Source organism: Apus apus, chromosome 2 (genome assembly GCF_020740795.1).
Source record: "Apus apus isolate bApuApu2 chromosome 2, bApuApu2.pri.cur, whole genome shotgun sequence".
NCBI lineage: Eukaryota > Metazoa > Chordata > Aves > Apodiformes > Apodidae > Apus > Apus apus.
In genome coordinates, this window is record NC_067283.1 from 118,678,665 (window position 1) to 118,692,116 (window position 13,452).

Consider the following 13,452-nt stretch of genomic DNA (forward strand, 5'->3'; position numbering starts at 1 on the left):
TTTCCACCGAGGTCAGTAATAAATCTTCAAGACTCAGATTTGCAAAGCCCTTATTGTCCAGGGGAGAAGAGTTGCCTGCACACTTTATCCAGACCTCACAGAACCACCCATGAAGGAAATGGGCCTCTGATGGAAAGGAAGTCTCCTGTCAAAGAAAATTACTTCCCGTGAGGAAACAGCACTGGATTCCAGGAAAGCACATCCTGATGCTGCAGACCTGGCTTGCTCTTTTGCTATTTATATAACCAAAACACTCCTATCCCAGTTGCTGAAGCAAGGTGTTTCACTTAACAATTGACTTAGATGAGTAGCAAGCCAAATCTAACAGTTGAACTTTACTATCTATAAGTGTCTTCAGGAGAAACAGAAAAGGGTTCTCTACTTTGCAATGGTCAGACTATTATGGCAATGCCAAAATAGTTACTTCTCCATTGTTTCAAAAGAAGCAAATGGGAAAATATCTAGATGTGACTATGAAATAGCATTGTAATTTTATTCATTTTTTACCCTTATGACCCACAGTTTGTTAAGCTAATCAACATTCCTATATTAATTACCGAAAATGAGAATGTGAATGAGCATCTTGTCTCCAATATATTAACTAGCTTCATCTGAGGAAGGCAACAAAACCATTCCATAACAGAGTGTGTTGCTCTTGATTGCTATTTGTTATTGACACTCAGAAGTTGATTATTTTACAGCCTGAAAAATGAAAACATAAAGCTTTGAATTTGTCTCTTAGTGGCTATAACTACTATTTGTGTAAATCACTTGGAAGTTTCATGAGCTGTGTTAATTTGTACCCCACAGAAGAAGGTTCTACAAGTTAGTGGTACATGTAAAAATAAGGTATTTAAATCCATTAGAAATGAATTGGCACTGAAATCTATGCATTAATACTACAAGGAGACTTAATAAAATTGAATGCCTTTACCTGCCTTCCATGGATAATGTGAAGGGTATACGCTCTACTACATCCTCTTATTTTCCATTGACAAAAGCCCTTGCATTTCTCTCTCTCCTTAATGGGATCTTTCATAGGCACTCATGCCCACATGCACAAAAGAGGCCAGATACTTAAATGCAGCCAAAATGTTAAATACAAGATAAAAACTTGGATTTCTAGGTTATAGCAAAATATTCTGTCACCCCCCAACTCTTCTTTTGGGCATCCTGGAGAAATCTGAGTCTCTTTTGACTTTAAAATCCCAGAATCACTGTCTCTCACTTACTTGGCTCCATATTTATTTTCAATTGACATCTGAAAGGTATATATGATGCAAGTAAAATTTCTGTCCTTCATGTTCTTAACAAGTCTCTGCTGCACAATCTTGACCTTAATGCTGCTGCATTCATAACTAGTAGTGATGATTTTTTTTTCTAATAGATGCTGATCTATAAGTATAAAGTATGGTGGATCATTCTGGCATAAGTCCACTGACAGTCTCTCACTCTGCTCCAGTACCACATCTCAGCTGCATACTGTGTCAGTGGCAGGTAAAAAGCCCCTCCATGACTTTACACCCTTAGTCACTGCAACATTGTTGTTGGATTGGGTTTACACCAATCAAAGCAATGCAGCAACACAAGCCAGATGACCCTCACCTAACAAAGGCCACGGTTACGAATCACTCTCTCTTCCCCAGGGACAGGGGGACACTCCTTTCCCCAGGCACGATGTTCTGGAGACTTAACCTTATTCACACCATCTTCCAAAATCTTGTTTTTTAGTGGTAATCAAGCACAATATACTAACAAAACTTGTGTTTCAACTTAATTCCTTTTTCATTCACCCTCTCACTCTCTCCCACCATGTACAATGGCTTGAATTCTGTCCCCCTCTGTGCATCGACTGCATTAAAAGGGAACAGAGACTACAAAAACTATGGTCCTTATACTTCTGACTAAGTCTTCTCATTTATCCATATCATACCTGGATAATTAGCTGCAAAGTTATGCACTCTTGTCTTTAAAAGCTATTCTGAATCTAATAATGCCAACAGAATTCTGTTTCCTTTTACTCAGCAGTAAGCGGCCATAAGACTTATCTTTTCATAAGCAAATCAATATCAGGTTCATGATGGGATACATTTAAGTTGCAGCTACCACACAAATAAGCTTATTGGGAGCTATTACTTTTAGCCTACAATTAGAACTAGGATTTGGCTTCCATATGAAAAGAAACACTGCCAACTTCAAATTGTTAAAATTTTAGGTTATTAAAACTGCAATAACTTAAAGCTTAATTTATCACCTTTTATACTTCGCTCCCTTTTGTTTGCACATGCTTCAGAGCAAGCAATGAAAAATAACACATTCAGCTTCAGGGATTCTAGATAGTTTCACTTAAATCAAACCACATTCCTCCAGCTGGGATTCACAGACTGTGGGAGAATACTTATCAGAAGTTTTCATTGTTTTTACTGGGATTATTTGTAGACAGCTGAGGCTGTCTATGAAATGCTTTCTACAGAAAGGCTCCCATGTCTGTTTATAATTTAAAAAAAAACCAAAAACAACAACCCACCACTTTAAAATACACGTGTGAAATAAAATTTAAATAGGTAGTTTTCATTTGACATTTGTAATAAAACAGAATTTTAAAAGAGCAAAATAAGTTAAATATAAAATAGAATATAGCTAGCCTGTACTATGTTAACATTTTTCATTCTGCAGGACATAGTGTCTCCCTGTGCTTTTTTTGTTCCTTCAACATCAAAAAGCAGTGATATTTGAAAGCTTACAATTACAAAGAACTGAATTTCTTTTGCCTATTGACTTTTTCTTTTTCTTTCACTTAAATAAAGAATTATTTTAAATGCAGATGATAAATGATAACAAGGTTTTTCATCTCTGACCTTTGCATTGCTTTCAGGGACTCAAAAGGCTTAACCTTTACTTGAAAAGCCATGTACTGATCTAATGGGATCTTCAAGGAGAACAGATATAATGCCCTGATATATATATATATTTGCACGCTATAACCTTTAGCTCATAACAATATTCCAAGGTCACTTCAAGCACAGCTGTTACCTGCACTTGGGACACAGTCAAAGGATAGCGAAATAATATCCAGGTGACACCTTCACTGCAGGGTGGAATGGTTAGAGAACCCTCATACACCCAGTAGTCACGCAGAAGAGGATCTGAAATTAAAAGAAATGCGGAATTTTAATTACATTAAGGAAGATAATTGTCTTCCAATGACGACAGCTTATGATAGCCATGGGCTTGCTCATCGGATCAGGTTAGTATGCAGTAAGTTAAGGTGTGAATTTACAACCTGCCAAGCACTGTACACTACTTTCTCATGTGAACATACATAAGGTTTTGACCATTATATCACAGAAGCTTCCTTTTGCAGATGAGTATTTTAAGGATGAGAATGCTACTTTGCAGATGTGTAAAATAATGTGCACTACTCCTTAAACTAACACAGCAATTAAATAATATGGTGGGAAATAACTCCTATTAATGTTAAAAGCTACATCCCATTTTGAAGGCAGAGGGGTTATGGTGATCAAATTTTAACTGACTTCTGCGTTTAAGATATGTCTCAAGGATTAATTTTTTTCATTTTTTAGAAAAATTCAGTGAAAATAGCTCAAGCCAAACTTTTCCATTCACAAATCTGGTGACATTTTTCAAGATGCACTGGTGTCTCCTAGCTTTGGAAATAGGAGGGTAAAATCACAGGGAAAATAAAAACAAGGTTTATTTAAGAATAAGCTTATTTTTAAAGTTTCTAAACTTTTAAATAACTGCTAGAATAAACAGTTGTCTCTCAAAAAAAATGTACAACCATTTACCCAAGCAGAGTTTCATCTCTACATGCATGCTCGACTTCAATTATTTTAATTCCCAGAAATTCCAGTCACACTACACTTCAGAAGTGAAACTACATGGGGCTGCCCTTTGCTGCTGTAGGCCACACTCACAAATGACTTCCTGACACAGCTTCAGAAGTATGTATAGGAAACTGCCTCACTGTAAAAGAGGAGACAAGATACGAACATTGAGAGGAACTGGATACAAAGGCTGGTTAATCATGGCATGGAGAGCTGAGGGAAGGTTGCAACTAGCTTGACAAGGACAGGATGGGAGGTTGGAAACAGGAATAAACTTGCTCAGTTGACCTAGCTTGTTACTGCCATTTCACTACTAGTTCAGCAGAGTATCAGTAGAATTAAATCTTGTGAATGAAGCCTGTGCTTGTCAGTGAATTGATTTTGTTTTGTTGGTGCAATTTTCTATCTTAGTTAGGGAATTGCATAGCAAATCCATTGAAAGATTGTTGCATTGTCAAACACTCAGAAGTTAAGAACTGCAAGAATTAATTCAGCCCATCCTGTGCATGCATTGTGACAGCATCTTGATTGTATATATGATCATGTATGTCTTTTCTAAAGAACTTTTCATCATTCACTTGCAAAGATGAATGGTTTTCTTTTGATAAGCATCTAATGATATTTGGATTTCTCAGTACAACATGTGGTCTTTGGTCTTCTTTTTTACCATACTATTCAAATCCTGCTTGTTAGAAGGACCACATTGTCTCATTTTTCATATTTCTAATGCACTCATTTCTTCAGTGTCTGAGTGCTTCACAAACATGAATTAATTTATCCTTCCAACACCCCAGTGTGGTGAGGAAGGACAGATTACCCCCACACTTTAAAGCTGGGGATCTGAGACACAGATAAGTTAAGGTCAAATGCATCTTTTAATTTGAGGTGTTCAATATGAGATGTTTAGAACCTGATTTCTCAGAGTAGTTAACTTTCTATAGCACTTAATGCAGTCAGAGCACTGCTCCCATTGACTTCAGTTGGAGGTGTAAGCACTCAGCACTTCTGCAAATCAGACCCCATGATCTCAAGTCGGGCACCTAGAAAATGAGGAACACATAGTTAGAGATGACTTATGAAAATTTTGGTTTATGTGACTTGATCAGCATCAAACAGGAACTATGAGGCAGGGGTCCTGTAAAAATAACTTACGGTCATTGAATTAACAGATGTATATAATGCATATGCATGAAGAGGCACAGGCAGCCTTAATTCCTGCAATTCCTAAGCTCTTGACTTTGCAACCTAAACAGTATTCTTTTGATATAGTTAATATAGTTTAAGGTAGACCTGGATTACTTCAGAAAATTAAAGACTTTTGAGCTTAGAAGGATTCCTTGCAAAAACATTTGTCTCGTAGAAATTTTTTAAAGTGGCTTTTTTTTCAAGACAAGGTAGAGGAAGCGGTTGTTTCTTACTGTTGCTCTTTAACTTTCAACTGTATGAATTTTAAGTTGTCTCCCATTGTCACTACTCTTTGTATGCTATACAACTGGCACTGCATTATGGCACTGTCTTTTGTTGCTACCAAAAAGCTACCTTGGTAGGTGAGTAACCTTAGCTTCTTACTTTAAGCCGAAGCAGAGAAGAGTGCACACAGCTCCCCCCCTAGGTGGGACGATAAATCATCGGGAAAACTGGCCACAGTCTTGCCAGCAGTGCATCCACTGGACCACATCCCACTCGGATTTGGAAGTTGCAGATTTATCACAAATTCCAAAGGGACTTCATCCCTATCCCTGTTAGCATCACTAGGTGCAGAATGCATTACCACTTTATGGGACACTCTCAGGCTTGCAGTTTGGCTTTGCTCTAGATCAAGACTGTCTCAGCCTCTGCAATTACCTAATAATCCGCCCACATCAAAATAAGCAAAGTCACCTACCTGGCAATAAAGAGTTGGGATTAAAACAGGGTATTGTTTTGGACTTTCCCTGAAAAAATGAATACAAATCAATCTCATCTCTGGTTTCTTATTAAAAGGATGATGAATGGAGAGGCAAAACACACTGCGTGTTGTTACAACATTAAGCCTTGAATTCCTGTGCAAAGCAACCTCATTAATAGCCCCCATTTAATCATGAATGCATTTGTTCTTACAGTTACACAAACAAACTTTTTAATTCTATTTTATATTTTACTTCTAAAGTTATCTCAGCAATTTGTTAACTTTTTGCCTTTAATACCTGGGCTTCTTCCAGGTCCTAGCCTTGAAATACTCTACATGAAATTCAGGGTTCCATACAAAATTGGTTTAAAAAACAAGGGCAAATGTGAGCTTTCCCTTGACAAACATGGATAACTTTTTAATAAAATAAAGCTGGTTTCACACAGTTAATGAAAGAAAAAATATGTATACCAAAAGTGTGTTTTATGCTGACCCTCTGAAAGACATTAGCATAAAATGCTCAAAATTACAAGGACTTTCCTTACCTTCTTCTACCTGGCTGTCCTTTCAGTAAGGAAACTACAGAGACCTTCTTCTACCTGGCTGTCCTTTCAGTAAGGAAACTATAGAGTTCCATACTCTGTTGTTTTCTCTGAGACCTTCATAAACCGTAAGTTTGTAATATTAAACATAATGACTGAGGTTTATCATAAATAATTCTACTAAAAGATTTTTAACTCCCCATAGCAGCTTCTAATTTTTCTGCATTTCAGCATCCAGTGAAGTGAATGGCTAATTTTTCCAGACCAATACTGAATGTCTCAATACATCTCAAAATCCTTTAAAATCAAAGGTAGGTATGATTATTTCTGTGCTAGACAGAAACATGAAGCAGAGAGATGGAAGTAACTTGCCTAAGGTCATTCATGATAGCATCAACATTCTGGAGAGCACTCGTATCTTTCCAGTCCTGCTAGGCTTATTATCTGTCCTCCAGGGGCCCCCACACACAATCCAACTGACAAGAGAGCATTGTGGGTTTTGTTCATTTTCCCACTGCAAGTTAATATGGCTGCTCAGTTCATCTATTATTTTCCTCTACAAATTAAAATCAGCTAAGTTTGGAGACACTGCTGGTGTTCACTTAGCATGTTGCAGTGCTTGCATTCACACTGACTTCATGATAGTCACTGAAAAAGTAGCACTTATAATCACTTACTGCTATAGAAGATCAAAACTTCTGGCCATCAGAAAAGGTAGTAACAATATATTAGTTAGACTATATATTATCTGAAAGTGATGTAAAATGCTGAGCTTCTGATGCAGGCTACCAAACTATGGCTTTCACATTTGCTTTTCCTGCAGAGGTATCTGAAACCTTTTATTTGGCTTCAGTGTTTCATATATATCCTTCACTCTCTCACTCTCTATCTGGTCAGTGAAGGAACCCTTTCTTCAGACAATGTCTTACCTTACCTTGTACTGGATGTCCTGGAGGATTTCAGTTACAGCCTTTAGGCCTACATGCTCTTTTCCTATCTGAAATACAGCAAGCAAAGGTGAGTTTCAGTATTTTACTATTTCTGAAGCTGTGAGGTAACACAGAGGTCAACCAGAACAGTAAGTTCTGTAGTTGTTCTTAGTTAAGCCACCCAACCTTGTGTTAACCAAATGCACTGACACATGGCACTTCCAACAAATCACAATAAAGTCACCAGTCAAAAGTAAACAAGGTGTAACAACTTTAAAGCAGAGACACAAACTCACAGAACAAGAAAAAAAGTCACAGGTAAGTCTGGTAAGCTTCTACTAGCCATGTTTTACAGCATATACTGCATGTGGACTCAAAATCCTGCAGCATTATGGCATATAAATGCCAAGGATATGGTTTGTCTTTACCAGTTTTTGTCAGAAAAGTATAGAGAAAGAAACAGAGTGAGAAAATGCAAAAGACACTTGTTGCATTTGTTCCCACAGCATTGCAAATCTGCCCCAAGATATCTCTGAAGCTTGAAAGAGATTTTTTTCCTGCCTGCAGAGTACAGAGCAGCAGATCCCCTCCCTCATGGCATCTCTGGGATCCTGCTCCCAGCAGCCTGCAGCACTGCCTTTGCCAGATGTCACAATGTACTGAAGGCACAGAAGATGAAGCTTCCAAAAGAAACCATTCTAGAAACAAGCTACGCTTATTTTGTATGAACTTTGCTCACCCTGTGTGCTGATTTCAGCTGCTTCTGATCTACATCACTCATCCTAGGACCCTAGCTTCTACCTTCAGAACAACACTGGCAGAACAAGAAGACTCAGAACAGCCTTCCACTTCATTTCAGTGCCAATGTGTGCACATATGCAGTGAGGAATGAAGAGGTATAAGCAAGAACGGGACAGCTGGACCCTGAAAAATCTGTTCACTTCTTGTTCCTCTTGGAATAGAATGCCACAGTAGTCACTGGAAGGAAACAGCTGAATGTCAGCAATAGGTAGTTCATCACTTCTAGGAATTTAAGAGGCTTTTCCTTTGTTTCAGAATTTCCATTTTAAAACTTCAAAGTTGCTCAAAGATACTGAAATCACTTCAAAGATGCTGTTCCTAAATGAATAATCACCAAGGGCTGTCACTTACGTGAGTGAAAATATTTTCATTTACTTTTAAATTATGTGTTTGAGAACCGTGGTGCAAAACTTATTTTATTTCCATGCCTGGTCACTGAATTTCTTCTCCCTGTTCCTTTAATAACCAGCATAGATACTATTTTTCCTTGGTCAATTGTAATTATATTATAACTTTCTTGACTAATGAAAAAGCCCTTTGGAATGCCTATGAACTCTGATGAAGGTGAGAGACCAGAAATGGAAAATATACCATTGAAGTTTCATATTTATTTAAGAACTTATATATAACTTTGTAACTAACTCGAAGGTTACCTCTGCTGGAATTAGAAGGTGACTTACATAAGCAATTATCAGACAGCCCTCTAGGATACAAAATTGAAGACCTCCTAACTTCCATTTTTAGCAGTTCTATCTGAGTGTTGGAGCTGTAACCAATGTATATTTAAATTCAAACAGAGGTAAAGTTCAAAGGCATTCATAAACTCGTTATGGAATATGACAAATTAATAATATCACTGTGAAGTGAAATAAAATACGTTTGAACTAAGCATGAACTCTAAACCCCTTTCTCCAAACCCACTTAAATAAAACATTTTGTCATTTCTCATGAGGAGGATGAGAATCTGGAGCTTGAAGACTTCTTCATTGGGTGCAGCCCTTGAAAAACCTTCAACAGCAATTAGATTATGGGGCTGACTTGCATTACACCTTCTCCCCAGCAAGTTTTAATCTTCCTGGTTGCAGGCTTTTCTGAGAGAAGACTCCTTAAACTCTCAGTTTGGTATCTCCAAAGATGTACTATGGCTCCCCCTCACATTTCTCCTGGGTAAAGAAACACACTTGTCACCGGGTTCAGAAAACACAATCCTACAGCCAGTTTTTGGCTGTGCCAACAGGTTAGTAGTTTGGCATTTTTTCCTCTCTCCACATCTCTTCTGTATATTTCCTTAATCCTCGAACAGCAGGCCTGGCTAGCAATGGAGAAAAAAACATTGCAGAGGTAGTGAAGTACCTGTACTTCCTGACAGCCCTCATTCTGCCCTCAGAGAAGTAGAGAGTGGATGTCTGCTTATAGCCAGAGTCAGAGAGAGATGGCCAACTGTACATTATCCCTTCTTTAACTAACATACTTTCAATATCCTGTTTAAACAAGAATTACTTATTGACCAAGAAGTATTTTTTAATAGAATTTCAGCAGTCATACATTGTTTTATTTTATTAAATCCTTAAAAATGAAAGAAAATTGAAAGAAATTACTTTTCTCAGACAAAGGATAGTGCAACAGAGGAAACTTACCTGCACGAATAAAGCAATAATAGCTATGCCGTGCTTCTTCCCTACTGCCTCATCAATGCTGCTGTACAGTGTGGAGTTCCAGTGCATTAGATGAAGCTAAAACAAAGCAGTACAAATAAGCCAATAGAGAAATATACTTTGCAATAAAAAACCAACATCAGTTAATGTCAATTAACAAAGCCTCAGCATGTGTGTGTGCATGCGTGACAGAACATATGTGCATGTCTAAGGCTGTGCATATAGATATAACTGCATTTCTGATATAAACATGAAGAATTCCAAGAAAGAAAAAGGTCAGCGGCAGAGAAAGCAGTGTATAGCCAGTTACCAAATATCTACAACAAAGGTATGAATAACTATGTTAAGGATGCTAGTGATGATTTACCAACTCCCTCACTTTGAATACCTAAATTATGTAGTTAAGGAAACTCATCAGTGACACCTCTCAGCCAGCCAGCTCTCTTCCAAGGCAGGAGTATAATTATGGACACAGACTGTCCAAATACATGTTTGACTGGCTAACTGTACTATATTAATGTCACTTGTCTCACATATCACCTCCCTAGATGAGTCACTTAAATGTTGTTAATAGTTGTTAAGAGTAGAAGTGATTTCAGGAAAGGTTAAACATAGAGAAAGTCAAGCAGAGAAAAGTGGCTGCAGGACCACCTTGGTGACAGCAGTGAAAGAGACTGGAGAGGGAATCATGAGCCCCCTTCTGCCTTCTGCAAGGTAACAGGGCCTGCAGGAGTTAACGCATGAACACCTGTTAGGGGAGAGAGGGGAAAGGAAAAAGTTCTGGAAGACAGTTGGAAAGGGAGGGAGGGAAGGAGGAAAGGATTGTAAACACAAGTTTTTCAATACTAATGCTAAAATGTAATCTCTGTGGCTCAGTCTGATAATATTGCAGAGCATCAACATCATAAGCACAGCCAATCTGAAGTTTATCTGCCAACAACTTTTGCACACTCCATACAGATAAAAAAGCTAAAAAGATAGAAACTCTTAGATTTAATTCCTGTTGTAAAATTGTGATCAATATTTTGCTCAGTCAGGGGTCTAAGAAGTTAAAATGTCATCTTGTTACCTATAATTGTGTCCACCTTCAGCAAAATTAGTTTTTAAAACACACGGCGCGTCTTCCTATTTTGTGTTTCATTTCTGCCCAGTAATGGCCTCTGTGAAATACTTGCTGCTCCTTACATGGGAGGAGTTCACTCAGGCATTTCAGCTTTTCAGAAGACCAGTTCCTCAATCCCTCTCCCCTTACTTAGTCTCCAATAATAATTTTGGGCATACCTCTTGATGATATTAATTTCAGAAGTCAATATAAAATTTTAAACAAACATATTGTACCTCAAATTAAATTCCACATTATCATACAAATAATTATATTCACGCTTCTCAAAGGCATCTGCTGTGCTAAAAACACGAAACCTTTTTATTAAAAAATATAATCATTCATTTGCACATCAGAAAACTTAGGCAAACGTACTTTCCCACGGCTACAAAACTTTCAGACATATAAATGTTCCCTGTTATAATTAAGCTATCTCACTATCACAAATTTACTTATTTGGAGCCATGTATTTTATCATCTATCAAAAGCTTTGTTACAAATACTATTTGCTTTTGGCTTTTAAAGAAATAAAACCAGAGGATCAAATAAAGAGATTTCAGCTCCAAGACTCACTTTATCAGAGAGAACTAGCACCACCCGAGAAGATCAAGCCAGAGCATTGCGTTTTCCAAGACAAGCGTTTGCATCAGCCATCACTAGAGGGGGCTCAAGGAGTCCCACCAGCCTCCCCAAAACCCTGACGATAAGGATAGCGAAAAGAACGAGGTTGGGGTGACTGCAGTCGGGATGGCAAAGTCCTTGGTGCAGCCAGCACAGGGCTGCGTGGCACCACAGCTCGGTTGGTTGGAAATGTCGCAGCAAACTTGTCCGGTGGTGGCTGCAACCACAGCACTGAGGGTGATCGCCAGATCTAAAGTGACCATGACGCTAAACGTGTCAACAGGCACGTCTTGGCTAAAGCTGCCGTGGCATTCAGCATGTTATGCTCCTGTGGAGGGGAGGTCTAATCTGACATTCGTCTGCATTCTGACAGCAGTGGGGAGTTTTTTTGGAAGACTTGAAAGGAAAATGCTGAGCCCCAGCAGGCGGAAAATGACCAAGTGCTTCAGAACGTACCAGCAACCACAGAATCATACCACAGAATGGTTTGGGTTGGAAGACACCTTAAAGATCATCTAGTTCCAAACCCCCTGCATGGGCAGGGACACCTCCAGCAAGACCAGGTTGCTCAAAGCCTCATCCAATGACCCCGGTTTATCCAGAAACGGGCTGTTGCCCTGTCTCAGGCAGCCAGCTCATCAAGGCAGAGACTTTCATGTGATAAGGCTACATATCAGATAGAAAAATTAAACCAAAACCTCTGTGTAATAGTATAAAACATTAAGGGATCTAGAATTAGTCTGCACAGCAGCATAAGCAGCCTGACAGGAAGACAGGCTGCAAAATACACTCAGGGGCTGCATGAAAGGGGGACGGACCACAGAGCAAAACGCCCTGCGGCCGGAACTGCTTTCCAAGGAACATACCTGCTGGCCAGCTTATCTTCCCACACCTCCAGGGGACATCATGAGAGGAGTAAGTTAAGTATTAGCTACACATTTTAAGGGTGTCTTAGGTCTCTGCATCCCCCCCAGGCCTCCTGCCTTTCTACTAAAAAATTTTAAAAAATGTAACACAAAACCAAAAAAAGGGATATACTTTGAGGCTAAGGTAGACACCCCTAAACTAGGTTCAGTTTTACTAATCAGCATTACTGAAGGTACTGTCATAAACACAGTGGTGCCAAGATAGCATCAGCAGGTTAATAAATGGATTAGATGAGTTATGGACAAGTGCAAAAACAGACACTGAAGAGAACAGGTAGAGATGCTGCCTCTAGCACTCCTAGTCCTACGGCAGATGACTGTGGTTGGGCTCATGTGCTTCCTGTGCAGCACCCCTTACTGACACTGCTAGGGACAGGATACTGGATGGACCACTGCCTTGATCTAGCAGTGCATTTATTATGTTCCCATATTCTGAATCAAGGTGATAAATGGAATAGCTATTCACACACACACAAAAAGAATAAGTTCTGTCATGAGGGATTTACAGACTGAAATTAGACAGGTAACCTAATGTAAAATAATAATTAATAACATAATATCCCCTAACAATAGGTCAACAGGCCTCACATCTTTTGCTCTAACTCTGGTAAGCCAATGCATGCACACGGAAAGAAATAAACAACATCAACATGCACTTATATAAATGGAAATAAAATCAAATTAATTCTTCTACAGAGCAGGAAAAATGTAGCTCAGATATGAACTAGGTGAGTAAATGGAAAAGTGATTCAGAAAGGAAAATACTAGCAAATAGTAAGGTCTGAATGTTTGGGTAGCAAAGTTATGCTTTCAAATTGTGGTTTATCCTCTGTTTGTGTGGTTTCCTGGAGCTGTTCTGTCTTTTGTTCACTCTTGTTTTATTTGTATTATAACATCAGATGAAAACACCAGATAACAGCTTAAAAAAGAAAGCCAAAAAGTCCACAAACATTACAAACTTTGAACTCCTGAGAGCAAAATCCAGAAACAACATGGCCTGTAAATCTTGTTAATATTTATGGGAATCAGATGTGCACAGAGGAAAGTACTTTTACAAATCTCAAAACTGTCAATATCATATAATACAATGTCCCCGTATACTGACAACTTCATACCTACGCACATGTATCTTACAAGGAG

General features: G+C 38.5%; 1 protein-coding gene across 1 annotated transcript in view; it reads right to left on the reverse strand.

Annotated features, from left to right (window-relative positions):
• Positions 1–13,452, reverse strand: part of CA8 (carbonic anhydrase 8) — a 49,575-nt gene that overhangs the window by 15,205 nt on the left and 20,918 nt on the right. The window contains exons 4-7 of the mRNA XM_051609769.1: positions 9,646–9,741; positions 7,213–7,275; positions 5,734–5,782; positions 3,034–3,146 (exon numbers count right to left, since the gene is read on the reverse strand). Of these exons, the coding sequence (XP_051465729.1) occupies positions 3,034–3,146; positions 5,734–5,782; positions 7,213–7,275; positions 9,646–9,741 (321 nt within the window). The remainder of the gene's footprint in view (positions 1–3,033; positions 3,147–5,733; positions 5,783–7,212; positions 7,276–9,645; positions 9,742–13,452) is intronic.